Below are 21,880 nucleotides of genomic sequence, written 5' to 3'. Positions count from 1 at the left end.
CACACGGTCCAATTTTTTTCCTCATAACTTTCAGAAAAATGGATATCTTTCAATGAAATTTTATATAAATACCTTTCAAATGGCAAAGATTACGATTATAAAGAAATTTGTAGGAAAATTTTTTTCCGAAGGGTTAGGGTTATGAGTTAGGTTATGGCAAAAATAATCATAACCCTAACCCTAAAACTAACCCTAACTCTAAAACCCGAACCCTAACCCTAAAACCCTAAAGCTTAAACCAGTACAAACGCACAAATGATGTTATAAATAACAGTACCACCGATAGTTGTTGTTGACAAACAACGGCACTAATTTTATTCAAGGTAAAAGATCCCATTACACCGCACAACGTTTTGTTTACAATCCATAGCAGTAATTGTTTTCACCTCAATAGACGTCAGTGATTGGTTGAAATTACCGAAATACGACAATTTTTTACATGAAATAACTTTGAATACAAAATTTTTTATCTGTTCTATAACACAAAATATACAAGTATACGAAGTTTGAAAGTGTTTCGGTAGAAAACACACTAAATAAAACATAAATAAAAAGTGGGGCCCGTCAATTCAGAAAGATCCGCCTATATTATTTCTGTACATTCGTTGCCTCACCAGGATCCTTTTACCCTGACCCTTCACTGGGCATGAGTAGTCTGCCTCTATGTTAGGGTTAGGATTATTTACAAACTTTTTTTTTTTTTGATACTAAGTGCACAACTAAAAGAAACTCTCAACATATATCTGTTGAAAATTTTCCTGTACTTATGTGTCTGTGGAAAATGTTTATCTACCAATTTAAGGAAGATCCTACCTACATAAGTTTTAACAGTGATTATAATCTTACAGTGTGTTTTTCTCTAGCTAGAGTTAGGATCAGGCATATGAGGGTAGGCTGAGAAGTTCATAGGCTGACTATAAAGGAGTGATACTAGAGCTGTGAAATCTAGCATGCATTAATTTCAACCCTTTTTATTAATAACTGCATTGTTTCTTTCCAAGTAAAACTGACGTCTAACTGTTCAAAGAACACTTTGAAAGTAACTTGTAGCAATTTCTCTTGAAAATCAACAAAATTTGGCATCATGATGTTATCAAGTACCTGCAGAAAAAAAAGTTTAGACCCCAATGACATTCATGCTATGGTTGTCACATTAAGGGATGATGTTCCAGCTTTATCAACAGTGCAAAAGTGGGCAGCTGAATTTATGAGGGGGAAGGGAGAGTCTTGAAGATGACCTAAAGTCTGGACGACCTGCAACTGCCACCATCGAAGAAAACATTGATGATATTCACCATATGTTGATGAATGACAGGCGATTGACTATAAATCAAATAGCCAATGCAATTAGCATATCCTATGAGAGAGCTGAGAATATTCTGCATAATGAACTTGGCATGGTTAAAGTGTCTGCTCAGTGGGTGCCATGTCTTATGATCAAAAGCACAGCAGGTTGATCACATCATAGGAAAATCTGACATTGAGGCAGATCCTGCTGGTTTCCTTGAGCATTTCCTAATCCAGGATGAGTATTGGCTTCATCACTTTGAGCCAGAGACAAAAAGACAATCCATGCAGTGGAAACACCCCTCCTCAACTGTTCCAAAAGACGCCAAGGTCATTTTGTCTACAGGGAAGAGGATGGCCTTAGTCTTTTTTTATGTAAAAAACATTGTGTTAACTGACTATTTTCAAAAGGCCACACCATCAATAGGATTCCAGCTTGTTGAGGCAGATATAAAAGGCTATCAAGACAAAACCCTCAGGAAAACTAACAAAGTCCTTGCTTTCAATGACTGCTGTGACTGTGACTTTGAACTGGTTGATTAGCATCCCTTTTCTATTGATTTAGCTCCAACTTACTATCATCTTTTCCATAACATAAAAAGCCACCTGGCTGGGAACCAGTGTCCCAGTGATGATGACACCGTATCTGCTGTTGATGACTTTTTGACCAACAGGATGAAAGCTTCTTCACCAATGAGATCCAAGCACTGCAACACTGATGGAACAAGTGTGTGGACTACAAGGAGGAATTATGTTAAAAAATAAACCTCATTTGCTCACATTCCATGAAAGTAGCTTGGTTAGCCTTTGAACTTTTCAGCTGAGCTTTGTATAACTAATCCTACTTTTGAACCACAAGCAGCTAGGAGCTTTGTAGTATGGGGCTGAGGTGTCAAAGATCTTATTTGAAGACAAGTTGGAGATTCTTCTGCAAACCTCTTTTGCTAGATTTTTGGAAACTGGTTTGATGGCAGGAAGGCATTCTCCTGATATAGGCAATAGTTAGCTGAGTGGAATTTCTAGAATAAAAAGGCTTATAAAGTTACATACAACAAGAATGTTGAATGCACCCATCGCCACATCAAAGGAACCTGCCTGGTTAGTCCATTTAACCCACATTGAATCCTTGTCAAATAGAAGCAAGTATGATGATGACCCTAGTGAAGTTGAGTGCCTGAAATAATAAATCTTTTGATTTGTCAATGTGTCTTTACCTTATTGCAACCATCTGCAAGATATATAACCTGGGAACTGTGTTTTAAAATAACACCACAAATTACACCAAAGTTTAACAAACCTAAGAATGGTTAGAATATAATGACTGTAAAACCTTTTAAAGCAGAAATGAGGAGACCACAAAATGTCAGATTAACTCATCCTAAGCTGGAAATGTTGAATTTTAGTACATGACGATAACAAAATGTTTTGAAATAACCCAAAGAATAAACAGATAATGAAATAAAGAAAAGAAGAGAGTAAGCTACTTACTTTGTTAGTTCTAGCATGTTCTTGGAGAGCTAAATCCCAGAATTGACGTCCTATTTGGTTACCACATTGGCCAACTAGAATAAAGAAAAAATTTTGCTTTGTTTTTCCTACTATATATAGAGTTGTTTAGATTCAACATTGTAAATAGACACAGGCATGACTATCTGGTTAAGAAATGTGTTTGACAATCAAGTAATTCTGAGTTCAATTCTATTGTGCAACACCTTAAACAAGTGTTCTGGGTTGACCAATGTCTTGTAGGTGAAACTTGGAAGATGAAAATTTCGTGTGTGAACATGGCAATGTTTGGACAAATTCTTATTATATAACATGATTATTGTGCTGGTAACAGCATTCAAATTTGGGCTAATTTTGATCTTGTTGAATCATACTGAGGATGTTATAAATGAAAGTGTCGCCAATGATTTAACTGATACAACTGGAGGACATACATTTCAAAAGATATGAGAGACGATGATGAATAATGGAAAAACTAAAGAGCAGTTGGTCAGAAGAAACCGAGATCATTATAAAATTTCAGTAACATTTTTATGATGAGTCTAGATATTGTGAGTTTGATAAATGTGGTCAGGGTGACCATACTATGAAAGAGAAATTGATAACAAAGGAGATTTATTGAGGGTTCATCTTCCAAATTCACTCACAAGGCATTTGTTGGCTTGGAGCTAGAGTAGAAAACACTTGCCCAAGGTTTCATGGAATGGGATTGAACCCAAAAGCATGTAGTTGCAAAATGTGTTTCTTAAACACACAGCCATGAAATCCATGAAATTTTAAATGAATATATATATATATATATATATATATATACATATAAACATATACTGGACATACATACACACACACATATATAAATATATACAGACACACACACACACACACATATATATATATAAACATATCCAGACATACATACATACATAAACATATAGACATACATACATACATATATATATTTGAAGATAAGCAACAAAAATTCAATAAGTTATAGCAGTACATACGTTTCATACAAGCTCTATTTATTCATGTAGTGAGAACACCACAGAATGTACAATGAAAATGTACTCCTCAGCTGCATAATGGAATTTCATTTTAGAAAGTCATTTTGAATATGTTTGCAAAAAACAAGAGTAAGAGAAGAAAACATACCATCTCGACTATGCTGCTGTTCCACAGACAAGTGAATCAAACAAGAATTTAAAATCTAATTGGAGGGATAGTAGTGTTCTCACTACATGAATAAATGGAGCTTGTACGAAACGTACGTACTGCTATAACCTATTGAATTTTTGTTGCTTATCTTCAAATTTTATTCACCAAATCTCTTGATTTTGTTTTTGGTTTTTATCCTACCAAATTCTGGTGCCTCAAACATTTTAAGTACCACATTTAATCTTTTGATTAAATCTATATTATTATTATTATTATATATATATATATATATACTAACTGGTGCACCCAGTAATTCCCGGGGGTAAAGATGTTCTATTGAAACGCCTTATTACTTTGGTATAATAAAGCAATTTCGTTATAACTGCCACAAAAGATGTATTTTCTATCATGAGAAATTTCAAAAAACTGTCAGCTGGAGGAGGGAGAGAGAGGTTTTCAGAGGTTGGCGATAAAGATTGTTGGAGATTGGTGAAAGAGGTTGGCGAAAGGCAAAGACATTATTCTGCTTAGCGAAAGCATCTGGGAAATGTATAACTGCTGTCATTCACAGAAAAACTATTGTTTTACCTGGAGAAAAGTGCTGTTGAAGTGTTAAGTGAAATTTGGCAACGGAGAATCGAATTCACGCTATGCCTGCATGAAGCCACTACAAATACATTGTGGAATAAAAAATTTATCTACTGTCATGGAAAAAGTGTAACTGTAAAAATGCAGAATTATCGGAGTAATGGGCATTCAAAAAAGTATGTATGTATAGAGATGTATAAATGAAGTCTTTAATGTTTAAGATGGAATTCCTGCCTACACCTTTCCTACAAAGAAAGGCCATTCACCTGAAAGATGTAGGGTCCTGTCTGTTTTCTTGCTTACTGTAACCTTGGTCTTTGCTAAGTTAACTTTAAGGCTATTTGATTCCAGGTTTTGTTTCCATACCAGGAATTTCTTTTCTAGTTCTATTACAGACTTTGCTATGAGAATAAGATCACTGGCATATGATCGTGGAATTTAAACTAGTTTCCTATTGACAGTCAGTCTTAAGTTTCTCTGTTGTGGCCTGGAGGATGATGAACAGGACAAGGCTGAGAACCAAGCCTTGGTGAACACCTACCTGTACACTAAATTCATTGCGAAGCTCATGCTAACTTTCACCTCACTGACTGAATCTCTGTACATAGCCTGTTTGGCTTTCACAAGCCATTTGTCTATCCCTAGTTTCCTTAGAGACCATCATATCACAAAGTGAGGTACTATGTCAAAGGCTTTCTCTAGGTGAACAAATGCCAAGTAAGACAGATTATTTTTATCTAAATACTTCTCTTACAGTTGCCTGGCAATGAAAATAGTATCAGTAGTGCTTCTCTCTGGCACAAAACCAAACTGTAATTCATCCAGTCTAACTCTGTTCTTAATTAATGGGCTATAACTCCTTCTGTAACTTTCAACATCTGGTCCATCAACTTAGTATTGTTGTCTAAGACATCTCCCTTATCCTTGTAGCAGCTAGCTATAAGGTTGCTATACAAGTCATTGGTGATGATGTCTTCCTGAATAACCTAGTTAACTATACAGGTAACTAGACTGTATTCTACTCTACCAGATATTTTAAGCATTTTAGCAATAACTACTATCTTTATATCTTTAATTGCCTTAGCATCATAATGCTGTCAACAAGGATAGCTGGTTCCTCTGTAGGGTTCACATAGGGAGACTTCGTTTCTTCCATTCACTCTTCACATTTAATTACCTTTCATAGTAGCACTTACCTCTTTCTTTTCAGAATAACTAAGTGCAAGCATACCGCTATCCATCTGTACACCCTTCCTACATTTTGATTCTCTCTGAAACTCTGTATATAGATACACACACACACACACGTATATATATATACACACATACATATATATATATCACCATCATTCAACGTCCGTTGTCCATGTTGGCATGGGCTGAACAGTTTGACCACAGTTGACAAGCTGCATCAGACTCCCGTCTGAGTTTTTCCACAGTTGGATGCCCTTCCTAATGCTAACCACCTTACAAAGTCTGCTGAGTGCTTTTACGTGGTACCACACAACCATTTTTATGTAACATCACTCAGGCACTTTTTCGTGGCACCTCACAGGCACTTTTTCGTGGCACTGCCACAAGTACTTTTCACCACTAGAGGGACTGATCTTAACACTTCTGCAGCAGAGTATGGGTCTTCTTGAGCACAGCAAGGTACAAGGCATCTTGCCTGAAAAGTTCAGCATTCTGAGGTTGTTCTTCAGTACTCCATCTCATGTCTTCCTGGGTCTCCCACTTCCATCTACTTTGAGAACTGTTGGCATCCATCCACATCACCTGACCAAACCAGCACAGTCTTCTCTCTTGTACACGACTAATTCCTCTTATGCCTAACATCTCTCTCAATACACTAGCACTCTTTCAAACATGTACACTTACATTACACATCCAACAGAGCATACTAGCCTTATTCCTTTCTAACCTTCTCATATCCTCTGCATTCAGGGCCCATGTCTCACTACCATGTAGAATTGCTGTCCGTATACATGCATCATACAATCTTCTTTCACTTGGAGAGAGAAATCTTTTGTGGCCAACAGAGGTAACAGCACTCTGAATTTCCTCCATGCTATTCTTATTCTCTGTGCATCCTCCCCCACTACTAATTTAGTCCCCTAGGTAGAAGAAGTTATCTACTGCCTCTAATGAGCCAACAAGGCATTTGAAAGAATCAATTTCCTGAGTCTCTAAAGTTTTTATGAATCCATTTACAAAAACTATCTTCTCTGATAACCTTCCTATTAATCCACTGTACCTCTTATGTCCATAGCTTACACTGGGTACACCATATGGAGTTCCTGCCTACACCTTTCCTACAATTTGAACAGGGCCATCTACCTGAGGTGGGCAGGGTCCAGTCAGTTTTCTTGCTTACTAGGACCTTAGTCTTTGCTAAGTTAACTTTAAGGCCCTTAGATTCCTGGTTTTGCTTCCATACCTGGAATTTCTCTTCTAGCTCTGATATGGAATCTGCTAGGAGGACAAGATCATCAGAACATAGTAATTCCTAGGGCTGCCAGTCTTGAATTCCTCTGTTATGGTCAGGAGGGCAATGATGAAAAGGAGGGGTACTAAGGACTGAGCTTTGATGAGCCCCTACCTGTACACCAAAAAATTTGCTGTACTTGTGGTTAACTCTTGTCTTACTGAGACATCTTTGTACATGGCCTGTACAGCTTTCACCAGTCACTTGGCTATCCCTAGCCTCCACAGAGCCCACTATATCACACAGCGGGGCAACCTATTGAAGGCTTTCTCAAGATCAATGAATGTCAAGTATAATGGTTTATTCTTAGCTATCTTAATATATAAAGCTGAAGATGTGTGTCTGTGTGAAGCCTTTTTAAAAGTTTATAGAAATCCACATTTTCCACTTTTTCTTAAAAATTCTTACATCAATGGAATTTTCTCGATGTGAACTTTCCAGTGCAGTAAATTAGATTTTTTAAATTCCGTTTACTTTGTGTGATTTAAGGGAGATTTGGCTGTGGTTTCTAGCAACTTTTATATTTCTTCCCTTCTACCTGTACCAGCGTTCTTACAAATCGATCACGCGCTCAACATATAATATAGAGAGTAAGAGAGGGAGGGAGAGAGAGAGAGAGAGTGATACATACAAAGTCATAGATTAAACTTTCCTCTTAGTATTTTTTACCTATTTTTCATAACATAGATACGTAAAAACACACACAATCACGCATACCTGATCTGTGACAACAACATACGCATAAATATACATACACATTATAGATATAAGATTTACTTTGTGTGTGTTTCTTATATAAACACGCGCACGCATTGCTATTTTATAACTGTCTTCCGTTCTCCCTTCCTCTCTCTTCATTGCTTCCGTTCTCTATTCCTTTCTCCTCCTCTCTCTCCCTCTCTCAAACGCATACACGCGCACTTACACACAATGATTGACTACAATATAACTCATGTTCATCAATGTTTGGTAAATATACCATAATTTTCACGAGGGTGTTAGGGTAGGGGTTTTAGGGTCAGGGTTAGGGTTTTAGGGTTACGGTTAGAGTTAGGGTTTAGGGTTACGGTTACAATTAGGGTTAGTGTTACGGTTACGGTTTTAGGGTCAGGGTTTTAGGGTTAGGATTAGGGGTTAGGGTTGGGTTAGGGTTTTAGGGTTGGGTAATCGTGCAGGTGTTAATCTGAAAAATTACAGAAATGTGAAAACTACCAACCCTCCCATATATTATAACTTTTGTTGTTCTGTTTAATATATACATAGATTATGCCTCCAAAGAAGAGAGTTTGCTGGGGAAAGAAAGCAACCGGTTTAAAATGACAGCAACAGACTGCAGCAATTCACCACATTCCAGTAGCTACTTTGAACATAATGAAAAATGGTGCACCAACATCTTCTGCCCAATCTGATAGAATTCTGGCAAAACTGTGTAGCAACTGATCACCAGCAATTGCTTCATCACGTTTGAACAATGTTGAGAGAAAGTCTGCTACGAATGAAAAAACCCTTATGATGTAAATATGTTCATAATTCAAAAGATGATGAAATTAATAGGGAAAGTTTGAAGGCTGTTTTGTGTAACATTATTAAGCGTACGTAAATTTCATCCATCTAATTGGCTATACAAATGCTTGTGCCAAACAACTTTTTGCGCTGTCCTGATTATACATAGCAGGGTAATCCCTTTTCGCAGTGTCAAAAAATATCATTCGTAGCAGACTTTCTCTCAACATTGTTCAAACGCGCCTAACTTGGGCTCAGAAGTTACAGCCCGAGTTCTTATCTATAATCGTAAAAATTAAAAGTAATTCAAATTTAATGTTTTCTTGAAATAATAAATTTCTAAAGAGATTAAGATTTAAATTCCAATCTATGAAAAGTTTCCATTCTACAATATTCTTAAAGGAACGAAAAATTATCCAGCAACTCGGGCTAATATGAATGAGCCTGGTAGGTGTAAAAGACTAACTGGTATCTCTTGTCAAGAATACAGATCGCTATTCGTTGTGCACTCCACTGTTGTTATTTGATTGCTGTTACTCTGTATGTCTGTGTGTAAAGATCAGTTGTGTTTTGCAGGGCTGCTTTATTTTTATCCTTAACTTAAAAATGGAGAAAGACATAGTGCAAGATATAAAAAAAAAAAGTCATTTGGGGCTAGAAATAAAGTGGAAAAACATGAAATTCTTCAAGCAGGCATGTGTCTTATGTGAAATCTGTGATGAGCTTGAGTGATGATGATGATGTGGAGTTGCTTCTGATATGTATATATAAATACACAGATATAGATACATACATATATATTCAATAACGAATTAAAAATAGTATGTTTTGCTTGTTTGCCAATTTGCTGGGGTATAACACTTGAGGAATAATTCCCTTATAAGGTCGGGTGTTAAACACCTGAAAATCATAATCACAGACAGGCAAGACAACTCGCCTCACATTGAATTCAAGAGTGAAGGATACTAATATTTTGCCATTTTTTTTGGCTTATCAACATCATCTACGTGAATTAAACTAGGGACAAATAATCAAATTGCCAGTCTATGATTATATATAAATAGTGAAAGAACTATTTACTGGTATGCCATAGAGATGCACACATAAGAATAAATTCAGTGACAAATTTCATGTGTGCATTGCCGTGGTGTACCAGCAAATAGTTCTTGCACTATAAAAATATATAGTCAAAGACTGGTAATTTCATTTATCCCTTGTTCGATTCAGGTATGTGATCATTATTTACATTTGATGGATATTTGTCCTCATTTTGTTTGTTGTTAACACAACATTTCGGCTAATATACCCTCCAGCCTTCATCAGGTGTCTTGGGGAAATTTTGAACCTGGGTTCTCATTCCTAAGGTATTTTTCAATGCTGTTATTATTATTCAGGTCACTGACTCTCTGGCAGATGCCTCCTTTCCATGTGTTGAGCAAGGTGCTTAAGGTGGACTCTTGCAAGTATCTTGCCAGTGATAACAAGGAGAGAAATTCCTCAGTGCCTGTCACATGACTGCCTGTGTCCCTTTTTCTTGTAGAGATGGACATCAGAAGCATCCTTGTGCTCCCAAAGAACAACTTTCTGTTGCCACATGGTCTGAAAGAGATTGGCGAGCTTCTGTGCCAAGACTGGTCCCACTACTTTGTATATTTTTCTGGGATCGCGTCAGAGTTTGGTGCCTTGCCATTTGAGAGAAGCTTAATTGTTTTCAGGATCTCTGCTTTCATTAGAGGCTCTGCCAGAGAAATGTTGATGTCAACTTGGGGTATGCAAGCAATGGCTTCAGTGTTAATAAGAAAGCCTGTTCAGGACATTGTTGAAGTACTCTGCCCATCTTTCCTGGATTATGTTTTTGTCAGTGAAGAGAGTGGTCCCATCAGCACTGAGCAGTGGTGATGTTCCTGTTGATGGCTTTCAGGTCATTGTAGAAGTGCTTGGAATTGTTGCTGTATCTCATCTGCCTTATTGCTGAGCCAGGAATCCATCATCTCCCTGAGCTTTACCTGCACTTTGCTTTTGGTGGCATTGTAGGCTGCTTTCTTGGAGGCTGATGTGCTCTCTTGCTGAGAGATTCTGTATGCTTCATGCTTCTCATTGAGCAGCTTCTGAATTTCCTCATCATTATTATTGAACCAGTTTTGGTGTTTACATGTGCTCTGGCCCAGATGAGTGAAAGCCTAATCTGATCAGCAAGCTAACCATGACTGAAAGGACCAACTGATGTCTGTGTGGCTTCCCCTCAGAGGAAAGTGCCATGCTACCATCACCAGTTCTTACTCCCCCACCATGACTGACACTGAGGATGTCAAAGACAAATTTCATGAAGACTTAGAAACCCTCATAGTAGCTGCACTTAAGGAAGACAACCTCATTGTTCTTGGTGACTTCAACACAAGAGTTGGTACAGACTATCAGACATAAGAGGGAACCACTGGGAGAAATGGAGTTGGCAAGAGCAACAGTTATCTACTGCTGAAGACTTGTGCAGCAAATGACCTGCTGATCACCGACACAATGTTTCGTCTAACCAACCACAAGAGGACATCCTGGATATATCTACACAGCAAACATTGGCATTTAATTCTCTACATCATAGTCAGGAGATGGGACAGGCAGGATGTTAGGCTGTGTTGGTCAGATCACAAACTCATCCTTGCAAAACTCAACATGCACATTCAGCCAAGGCAGCAACCACAAAGAAAGCTGGCCAAACAACTAAACATCAACAAATTGGAATGGCACAATGTGAAACAGAACCCCAGCAAGGACCTGGACAGCAAGTTGAGTCAATTCGACCCTGGTACAACGGGTGCGAAAGAGGGCTGGGTAGTGTTCAGAGACGCAACACTGCACTCTCTCATACGCACATAAATACAGGTATATATCCATTTTTGTATGTTTTTATGATTAACTTATGTTTAAGCATTTTTTTTACGATTCGTGTATTTGATTTTTTCATCTGTTTTTTAGATAGTTTTTTTCCCTTCTATTTCTTAAAAGTTTCGCACACACTCTCTCCTGACCTCCCTTCTCTACCGGTCAGTAGCTGGGGTTCGTTCCTCACTCATGGCACCAATTTATACAGTGATCGAACGGTAAAAACAAAAATGATTGAGGAAAAAATAATTGGTGATGTAAGTGAGGAACGAACCCCACCTACTAACTGGTAGAGAGGGGAGTATGGAGAATGTGTATGGGAAACTTTGAAAACTGATAAAATATAAATAAAAACAATAAAATAAAGAAAACAATACATAAACATAAGCGAATCATAAAAACACAAAAAGGATGTGTGTATTTATGCGTTATGTGTATGTGTGAGGGAGAAGGGAAAGAGAGTGTGTGTGTGTGTATTTGTTCAGCATTCGAACAGATTAAAAACAATGTCGACATGAGTACATGAAAAAAAAAAAAAAAAAAAGATTTTTTTCCTCGTAAATTGCCGAAGGTCTCGACAAATCAGCTGATTTTAAAATGGTGATGCGTATACCGAACGAAACCATGCCAGTTTCTTTTGAACCCACGATGATTCTCGTAACATGCCTAACTTCTTAAAGTAAATTAAGAAAAAAAATATTAATAGATAAATAATTTCAAAAGTCAGACTGAAACATTATGGAAAAGGTGAAAGGCGACACCGCCCCCCCAACATCCGACCCAACCCCCACCTCCTCTGAATCACGCTCTACGGTGCCTGAAACAAACAGATCTGAGGAAATTACGGTTTTTGTGTACAAGATAATTTCCACTGTATTATATAGAAATACCGATGTCGTGTTATGCCTTCCAAAATTTCTCTATGAGGCCTCCTCGTCAATTACAAACAGGGTATTAGGTCACATATCTAGGAGTGGGAGGGAATATAATCGACCGTATCAATCTCTACTAGACTGGTACCTTAATATTATCAACTCTGGAAGTTTTTAAGACAAAAAACAGAGTCAACTAGGGTAAGATTTGAACTCAGAAGTGTAATGCATTTTTGTCAGTCGCTATCCGTCGAATTAATAAATTAGTAAGACTGTAAACTCACCTTGTATAATAACGGATTGTGTCATAGAGTTTTTTTTTCTTTTTAACAAACTACTAAAACATAGAGATTGCACAAGAAGAAAACTGTGACACTTCTGTAATATCAGTAAAGCTCAATAATACTATATTCAGGTAATATTTCTGTAATACTCAAATACTGTTCCGTACTTCAGTAAGTGTTCGGTGATACTTCAATAATTATTTCAGAAGTGTTAAATTTAGAAAAAAACATTCAAGTTTGGCGGACAGAAAGGCGACTAATAGTAACAGGAAGTGACGTAATGTATTCCCTAGCAACCAAGATGTCTGTTGTGCGGTATTTATAAACTTATTTATTTTCAGTGGATGGTTTGGTTGACACTTTTCGCTTGCAGACTACCTTTTTATATCCTTATAAATGACAAATAAAAAAAATTGAAGCAAAACTTAAAGAAAAATCTGAAAAAAAGAAAGAACCACTTTCGATGATTAATTACAATAAAACGAAGGTCTGTTTGGAATACGGTAGAAGTAATTACTCAGTGATACAAATTATGCTGACGTATTTGAGGAGTAGGATATAATCGTTGGAACCGTATATTATATCATTGATACTTATTTTATGGATCATAGTTGGTGGTGGGGTCTGTTTTGTGAAAGCAGAGTCGAAACTAGCGGAGTCTGAACGGAAAGATTAAACTGGTTTGTCAAGCCACTTTTCTTGTTTACATTTGAATAAGTATCCCACGTTATACTAATACCTTCGAGGTTAGGGAATGAATTCTGATGAATTATTAAATAACATGGTACAATGTTTGTGTAAGCTATCGAAAATACCCTTATGGGGTTTAATTTCACAGCGAGACAAAACATTGAATGTAGTGAATATCATAAATCGGGTAAATATATAGTTTAAGTTCCGGTCACGAAAAAAAATTAAAAAAACAAAGCCTGCTAGGTGTAAAAAAAATGTGTTGAAAACGAATATGAAAACAAAAATATCCCTTTTCCTGAAAGTTATGAGGGAAATCGAAATTAAAAAATTTATATATTCTTTGTGATTTATTTTCTTTAAAACTCACTCATTTTCCGATCGGCACTGATTTTAACAACTGATTTTGATAACTTTACATAAACGATTTGTCTTTAATTCTGTTTCTTCGCTTGATTAGTAACAGTACTGTTATTTATGTTTCTTTTTCGACTCGTCAATCATTATCGAGTGACAAATCCGAACTAAACAGATCTCTTTCTCATAAATATTGATAACAATTGTCGTTCTTTGTTTAGGGAATCAATTTTAGATATACATATTGATTACTATTGAATGAGAGAAAGCCTGAATATTTATGAATGACTACGCTAACTTTGTTTCCTCATAAGTTTCTGAAAAATACATGTTTTTAAACGAAACTTATACAAAGATGGCTTTTCAAGGACCTAGATTACGATTATCTTAATAAAATGAAAAAGATTTTTTGAAGGAAATTTAGATCCTTTTCCCTCCGTTTGGTACCAACAATTTCCGTCATTTTAGTATTTTTACCTTTTTTCTTTTTCAGATTTATATATCTGAAACAATCAAAAACGTATTTTTGTAAAAATTTCACCAAAGAATGCATTTTTCGGAAAGTTATGAAGAAACACACTTGGCGGTGGACACCAATCTGTACTTATGCAGCTATCTGTAAGTTCGACTCTTATTCTACGGAACTCAATTTTTCCCATTTCAGATACTATAAAGCTGTCAACATCATTGGGAAAGGCAAAGTAACGTATAAATGAAATAATGTCATCTTTCTCTTCTTTAGAAAGCATGTACCTAATCAAGAGGAAATTATTTGACATTTTTTTTCTTTTTGGAAGGAAGAACGTTGCACTTTTGTGATGTGACATCCGTGATTCTGAAACTGGAAATGTTTCAACCCACGCTGCTGAAGTAAATGTGTGAAAACCTCAAGTTTCCACTTATTTAAAATTCCACGAACGTTATTGCATATTTCGCTAAGAAACTGTTATTGTCCTCCGATTGGGTCACTTAGACTTATCTCCCTTGGAATTAGCAAAACCTCTCGATACCAGCAGGTGACCTTTCATAAAACGTAGAAAAACTGTACTTTTTGGTTATCTCACCCCATTAAAATATTGGGTTATCTCCCCACGTTTTATGAGAAATATCGGTACTTTTGGTTATATGCTCCAACCAAAAGATTGTTTAACCGTTAATAGAAAAAGAGAAAAAAAGTGAAACAATGAAACCTCGTATTGAATCTGATAATATTTTAATACCAAATCACACAAAACTGAAAAGATTAATAAACATGAAAACTGAAATAATTAAACATCTCACTAAATCTGATAACATTTTTATAACAAATTATACCATTCCTATTGAGGAGGCCAAACATTAACAACATATTTAATCCAATCTTTTGTCGTCACATAAACTTAATTTTTTAGTGGGAAGATAACCTAGTTTTTTAATGCCAAATTTTTAATGGGGGTGCGACAACCAAAAAATACCTAGAAAACATAGCATCAGAATTGACTTGATATGTTAAAATGACTAACGGCCATCTCGAAAGGGTAGCAGAACAGATTGCGAAGTAGCTAGCTGGTTGGATAGATTTATAAACAAATACAGACAATTTGCAAAATAGAAAATAAATTAGTTTCTTGCAAGGAATTAACAATTCTACTTTGTGAACTGTTTGTAGTCACTACTTGCTGATAGACACCATCACTAGTTTCTTACTATTTCTCTCAGGTAACTAACTAACTCACTAGATATGTAGACAGTTAAAAAGCTACCTTGCTGGTGTGGTATAATGGACAAATTGGTACATAGCTAGCTGTATGACCACATATACAAATAATCATGTAGCTAGTTATAAGGAATTGAAGTGAATATTCTTCAGTAGGCCCAACAACATAGAAGAATGACAGACAGTTAAGTGAGTGATAACAATGTAGTAAGTCAGAAATTGTAACTGATTAAAATGACATCCATAGCATTGTGCCCTCAGTTGATGTCACAGAAGAAATTATGATTTTATGAGGAGTTTATCAGAATGCTTTAGACTTTTTACGCCACAGTCCTGTAACATTCTCAACCATCCATCCAGCACTTGAAGTAAACAAAAATATAAAATATCTGCAGAAAAGATTTGTTTTGGTTATGTTTCCCTCTTTATTAGTAAAAGTAGTAATTTGGTACTATCAGTACAAGTCAATTCTGTCATATAATGAGTTTTCTTGAAACTAAGCATTTTAATGGTCAGTCTTAGAATCCTTACAGTCAACTGTTTTATAAGAGAGTACATCAGATGTCAGTGTCATCCATATTTGCAATCTGTCAAATTTCAAAAATATATTCTTTTCTGGGGATTTAGAACATGTCTGTAAAACTCATGGATTTTGTTCTCATATTTTACAAGCATTCTTGTACTACATTCTTTCTAGTTTGTACTGTTAATCCATTCCTCTTTTACAAATCTGTAATACCAGCCCTCACTACCAGAAAAAAGCATCCTTATATCTGTCTTTTTAATTGCACTTAAAAAAAATTATTTAGTTGTTACTATTAAACCTTAGTTTCTTGATGTATAAATTGAATCTTCATCTATTCCAGTTTCATTCATTTAAATTTTTGTATGACGGTTGTCCTTTGATTTCATTTTGTTGAAGTTGTTCCTCTACTTTTGTCAATCACACACTCATATTCTCAGTTGGAGGTAAACCAAATTGACTTCCAGTAGCTCTGTTACCATTTTCTTTGGTAAATTGCATTGATTGTAACATAACAATTACGGAAATATGTCAACTTTGTAGTTCCATTATTTGGAAAATGATTATCTGAAAATTTAAAACTTGAGTGACTGTTCAACCAACAATAGATTGTTTGTATGTTTCAACTAAATGTATCTTGTGTTGTAAGTTAAAAGATTAATGGAAGTGCCTAACTTCATTGATGACTAGCTTCAAATTAATGAAGCATAGTGGAACTGATGAGGGGCATCAAGTTTAGTTTATGTGTAAGCTCAGATGTTGTCACTTTTTTTCTTGACTGGTGTTATTTCATCTTAAGTAAATACTATTGACGTATATTATTACTTTAGAAAATACTAATAACTGCAAGAAACAGTTTTGTAAGAGAGATGTTTGCAATCTATATTACAGGGTACTGTAGAATCTGAACCACAACTTGAGAGTAATGACACATTTTTAGGGAAAAAAGTGTGCCTTATAAAATCATCAAATATTGTTTATTAAATTACTGTATTTTTACAATATAAATGTTGTGCCGTAATCAACTGAAATTTTCCAGTTTATTTAATATATACCAAATTTATTATTTTCAGATCAAAACACATCTAATCAAAATGGCTAAAGCTTCTTCTTCTACTATTGACTGGACCCTAATATCTGCACATGGACCTGCAGTTGTCTTTCATACAGCCTGTATTGTTGGAGATAGGCTCTATGTTCATGGTGGTTTGGCTGTTGAAAATGTTAACATGCCGGTTAATGGCTTCTATTATTTAGATTTAAGAAGAAATATTTGGAATGAAATACAATCACCTGGTAGTCCATCTTTAAGCCACCACACCTCCATTGTCTTACATGAACGCTACATGCTCCTTATAGGAGGATGGAATGGCAAGTTACGATCAGCAGATCTTTATTGCTTTGATACTGAAACAATGCAATGGACTGAAATGAAACATTCTGGTTACCCGAAAGAGGCTGGTTTGAGTTCTCACTCAAGTATCTTATGTGAAAATAACAACATTTTAGTTGTTGGTCGAGAGGGTCATCTTCATTCACAACGTAAACACAACAGTGCTTATATCTTAGCTGGTGACCCTGTGAAAGGGTACTTTTCCTATTCTTTGCTAACATATGGGGTTGCTTCACGTTCAGGCCACACGTGCAATGGTGATGGTCGTTGGACATATTTGATTGGTGGCCGCAAAGACAATTTCATTGAGACGGTGGCTGGTGTAAAGTCTTATCCACAACTAACAAGTTCAATTGCCAAGAAATTAAAAGATTTTTGTGAGAAACTTGTGCCAATGTCAAAATATCCATCAGGTAGGAAGCATCATGCTGGTGTTGGAGGTCATGGAGTTATATTCATTCATGGAGGGGAAACTTTTGATTCTGCTCTAAACATACCTTCAGGGGAGATGTATGTGCTTATTGCAGCAAAAAGTTTAAATTTCTACAAAGTTGGGATTAGTCTTGTTTCTCTTAAAGGACATATATGCTGTTGCTATAATGACAAAATAATTGTACATGGGGGTGTATCTGGCAAGAAACACAGTGTAAAGGGGGATACTTATGAATTAATTATACCTTAAATTCAGTGTGTCTGAAGCCTGATTTTTATACATCACAGCCAGTACTATTGTTTTAACAAATGGCAATAATGTGAAAGAGGAGTTTTAAGTTGTTGAAGTAGCTGTTTCAACAGCTAGAGGCATGATTTATTGCTCAACTCGACTCTAAAGTAGCAATCAAATCTGTTGTCATCTATGTAAACTGAGATTAGCAGAGTTTAATGTTTGGTGGGTCATAAATGCTGTCATACCTCTATTAAAAACATATAAAAAAGAACACTGCTGAGAAAAAAGAAAAACAAAAAACACAAAAACAAAATACAGTATCTAATACTGATGAGCATAAATAGCTTGAAATGCATATATTAGTCCACAATGGCTTTGATGTTATGAAACCTTTTGCCTAAAGAGGGAATATTTCTTCATGGCGAATTGCAGTGAAAATGGCTGTTTTGGAGGTCAAATATTTCCTAAACATATTTGAACTGATTGAAAAGTTTGTTTATTTCACAACACTGCTTAACATGCATACTGCAACTACCAGATATAGCGGTGACAACTACCTGCCAACATCTTGTCCGAGTATGTGAACTTAAGAATAAAGAAAAGAACGGTTGTAACTTTCAGACCAGTGACACCATATGACCTAAAATGACCAATAGAGGCATAAGATCTAGAAGCTACCTTGAATTTGTTTCAAACCCCTATACTCTGCTCTAGCTTCCTGACCAGAAAAATTCAAACTCATTAAATAATTAATATATGTAACTCTGACCAAATGTGTTGAATGCCACTGTCTTTCATTTGTCAATTCACTTGTGTGTGTGTGTGTGTGTGTGTTTAAAGAAAAATTTTCTTAAATGTTATTAACAATTAAATAAAGATTCTTTTGGCAAGTTTTTGTATTGTGTGTATTGTTTGTAAATGCTCTCATTGTTCAACTTTTCAAACACATGTGTTCAGGGCTAATGTATGTAGAAGTGGTTTTTAGTAATGATGTTGACTATTTCCAGTTCAGCTTCAAATTTAGAATTCTTACAAAGTATTCTTCATTTGCCTTTCATATCTGATCATTTTCATCTTTTACTTTGAAAGAAGGAAATATTTGCACAAATATCTAGATGTTCATAATCTCTAATTTCTTGTTTGTGCACTCTCACTGATTAGTTTTGATCCTGCTTCTCTGATATAATTCTCATTGCATTGAGCTTGATCTATTTCATTAGATATGAGTGTTATATCATCTGCAAAGTCCAGGTTTGTGATGGTTACTGCTGGTACTCTGTGCAAGCTTTGTTGGTTTATGATGAAACTATGGTGTTTGTCACTGTTGTCTATAGCCTGCCGCATTACATAATCCAATGCAATTGCAAACAGGTGAGGTGCAAGCATATCTCCTTGTTGCACCCCAGCTAGTAATTGAAAGAATTCTGTTTCTCCATCAGAAACATCAGCTACTAAAATAGGACTGCACACAAATGTCAAGAAAATGGAATGCATTTCTTTCAACCAATCAAGTGATACTGAACTGTTTGCTTTGAGCAGTTCCAAATTGAATGTTGCTGAAGACTTTAAGTACTTAGGTGGATGGGTGAGCAGTTTGGAAGCAGACATTAAGATCAGGAAGGCACAAGCATGGACAGCCTGTTACAAACTAAAGAAAGTATGGAAATCCAAATTGTCCAGACAAACCAAAATCAAGCTGTTCATTGCAACTGTTGAATCAGTGCTATTATATGGGAGTGAAACATGGACATTGACAAAGAAATTATTAAATGGGCTAAATGGATGCTACAAATGACCCTAAATGCGAAATGGCAGCAACATATGACAAACAAATGTCTTTATGGAGACCGGCTGGAATTTAGCGAGAAGATCAGGCAAAGACGACTGCGGCAATCTAGTCACTGTGTGCACCACCCTGAGATGGAAGCATTTAAATTAGTCATCTGGAACTCACTTTATGACGATGTAAGAAGATGAAAATGTCATCACACATTGACAACTTGATTGTAGACACTGGCCTGGAATATATCTAGGACACTGGGGCAGTGATGATGGATCGAAAAGTGTGGTGGGTAGACTTTGTTGCTGCAGCCCAGGTTGGAACCCAGCCATAATAATGGTAATTATCATTGCGTTGTGGACATGTGATGCAGTAGATGAGATCTTTTGCTTTGCAATTCATGTTTGCATTCATCTTAAATTCTTTCTCATTCTTCAATGTTTTGCTTATTCCTTGTTCAGTCATTTCACATGTCCAGAAGAAGGGTCTCTACAGTTTAATATCTACATAATTTCTTTCTCTCATGTGAATCTCATTTTCTTTAGGAATCTTTTGAGATTTGGTGTTTGTCTTCAGCTGTTGATAGTTTATGAGTCTTTTATTATTTGTGTGAAATTTGATAACTGATATAGAATTGTGAGATGTTATCTGGCCGAATCTAAGATGCTGTGATTTCTTGGATTATGGGGTACAACAAATGAAATGAATTTATTTCTTTTTCTTGTACAGCCTCATTGTGAGCGTTTCTCTCTAAAGGAAAGATAAAGATTTCTTTCTAAACTGAATAGGATGTTTCTTTTTTGTGTGGAATCGATGGCAAGATATGAAATCTAAATATTGGTATGTGCCTGTGCCCTTGCAGTAGAGATGAGTTATAACTGTCTCATTTCCTTTAATTAATTAGAGTGTTCAGAAAAGAAAGTTCCCTTTCAATCACTTCCATAGTGAACTATTGGGTTGTCCGGAAAGTTCATGCCAATTTATAGTAGCTTACCTTTCGACTTATTTTAGAACATGGTTGAGTCCATAAAATAGGATTTGACTACACCTCCATTTAGAGCACAGTTTAAGCTATCTTTTCATGGAAGAAGGTTTATGTTCCTATAACCTGTGTTAATTCTGTAACCCTTTAAAATGGAAGATAAGAAAGTTCATTTTCGGCACTTGATGCTTTTCTTTTTCTGTAAAGGGAAAAATGTCTCACAAGCAACCAAAGAAATATACGCAAAAGAACTGTATGGAAGTGGTTCGCAAGGTTCTGAGCTTTAATTCTAATACCTTATGGAAAAATGTGAGGTTGCATAATATGATACTCATTACTCACCAACTCTAAAGTCATCACGGTTGCTGATAACTTAGTGTGCATCACTCTGGTGACATCAGAATGTTGTGCACTTAATCCACACGATCATTCTGTTGCATAACCTTGTTAAGTACCACTTAGCACAGATCAAATGGTTTTCCTGTGCCTGTGTAAACATGAACTGACTTCTCCTCAGTGTATACAACTCGAATGTTCTCATGCACCGCAATTTTGACAGCCCCTTCTGATACTAGCAGTCCTTTGGCATTGACTCTAAATAATTTTCCGATATCATCATAAATAATGTCTTGCACGGCTGGATAAATTGCAGTGTCCTTATAGTGTCTGAATGTTTCTTTTTCTTTTTGATACAGTTGAAGTATTCCCACCAGAGGCTTCCAATCTCATCTGAACATTATGTACAAAAGATCTTGCAACATTTAGAAAGTTGACAAATTCTAAATCTCTGTATTCCGCACATATGATAGTAATCTTTTACTTGTTTCAGTTGTTAAACTCTGGCCATGCGGTGGCCCTGCATTGAAAAAAACTTTTAGACGAATGCCTCGACTCCAGTACTAATTTTCTTTTTAAGCCTGGTACTTATTCTATTGGTCACTTGTGCCAAACCACTAAGTTACGGGGCTATAAACACACACACACACACACACATGTGTAGGGCAGGATTAATGACAGACGAATTGTAGACAGGAACTTCGCAGTGACTTAAGCCCTGATGTACATAAAGCAATAAACCTTTAATAAATACATTCTTGTCTCCACTAGTTTGTTCTGGCCTAAGCGGGGGGTGGGGGACTATGGTTCATGCAGGAGGAAGTCCAGTTCAATATAAGCAAGGTAACGGAAGAAGAATTAGGTGATTCTAAGCTTTTGGAACTGATGGACAAGAT

The 21,880-nt window shown here is 36.1% G+C and overlaps 2 protein-coding genes across 10 annotated transcripts in view; one reads left to right on the top strand and one right to left on the bottom strand.

The window, feature by feature from the left end:
* LOC106882881 (tubulin epsilon chain) overlaps positions 1 to 12,821 on the bottom strand; it is a 67,438-nt gene extending 54,617 nt beyond the window's left edge. For 3 of the 6 annotated variants that reach the window (XM_014933707.3, XM_014933717.3, XM_052976226.2), the window contains exons 1-2: positions 12,561 to 12,814; positions 2,776 to 2,849 (exon numbers count right to left, since the gene is read on the bottom strand). In XM_014933707.3, coding sequence (XP_014789193.1) covers positions 2,776 to 2,849; positions 12,561 to 12,585 — 99 coding nt within the window. In that variant the 5' untranslated portion in view covers positions 12,586 to 12,814. Of the gene's footprint in view, positions 1 to 2,775; positions 2,850 to 12,560 lie in introns of all 6 variants that reach the window. The other 3 variants (XM_014933699.3, XM_089342267.1, XM_089342268.1) reach the window with 3 other exon arrangements.
* On the top strand, positions 12,771 to 18,781 carry LOC106882900 (kelch domain-containing protein 9). 4 transcript variants are annotated; one of them, XM_014933737.3, is made up of 3 exons: positions 12,771 to 12,875; positions 14,101 to 14,225; positions 16,900 to 18,781. In XM_014933737.3, exons 2-3 carry the CDS (start codon positions 14,214 to 14,216, stop codon positions 17,899 to 17,901), a joined length of 1,014 nt encoding a protein of 337 aa, XP_014789223.1. In that variant the 5' UTR covers positions 12,771 to 12,875; positions 14,101 to 14,213; the 3' UTR covers positions 17,902 to 18,781. The 4 variants fall into 4 exon arrangements, with proteins under 4 accessions (XP_014789223.1, XP_014789215.1, XP_052832189.1 ...); XM_014933729.3 differs by lacking the exon at positions 12,771 to 12,875 and adding an exon at positions 13,034 to 13,240; XM_052976229.2 differs by lacking the exon at positions 12,771 to 12,875 and adding an exon at positions 13,034 to 13,437.
* Positions 18,782 to 21,880: the final 3,099 nt, after the last annotated feature.

This window comes from Octopus bimaculoides, chromosome 25 (genome assembly GCF_046866305.1).
Source record: "Octopus bimaculoides isolate indiv1 chromosome 25, ASM4686630v1, whole genome shotgun sequence".
Classification (NCBI taxonomy): domain Eukaryota; kingdom Metazoa; phylum Mollusca; class Cephalopoda; order Octopoda; family Octopodidae; genus Octopus; species Octopus bimaculoides.
The sequence above is the reverse complement of the archived record's forward strand: the minus strand, read 5'-3'. Positions and strand labels throughout refer to the sequence as shown.

Bases quoted from the DNA above. Each gene is read 5' to 3' on its own strand.
- LOC106882900 (XM_089342269.1), top strand. From the start codon at position 14,174: ATGAAGAAACACACTTGGCGGTGGACACCAATCTGTACTTATGCAGCT. The intron at 14,309-16,899 runs GTAACGTATAAA...TATTATTTTCAG, and splicing joins ACATCATTGGGAAAGGCAAA to ATCAAAACACATCTAATCAA.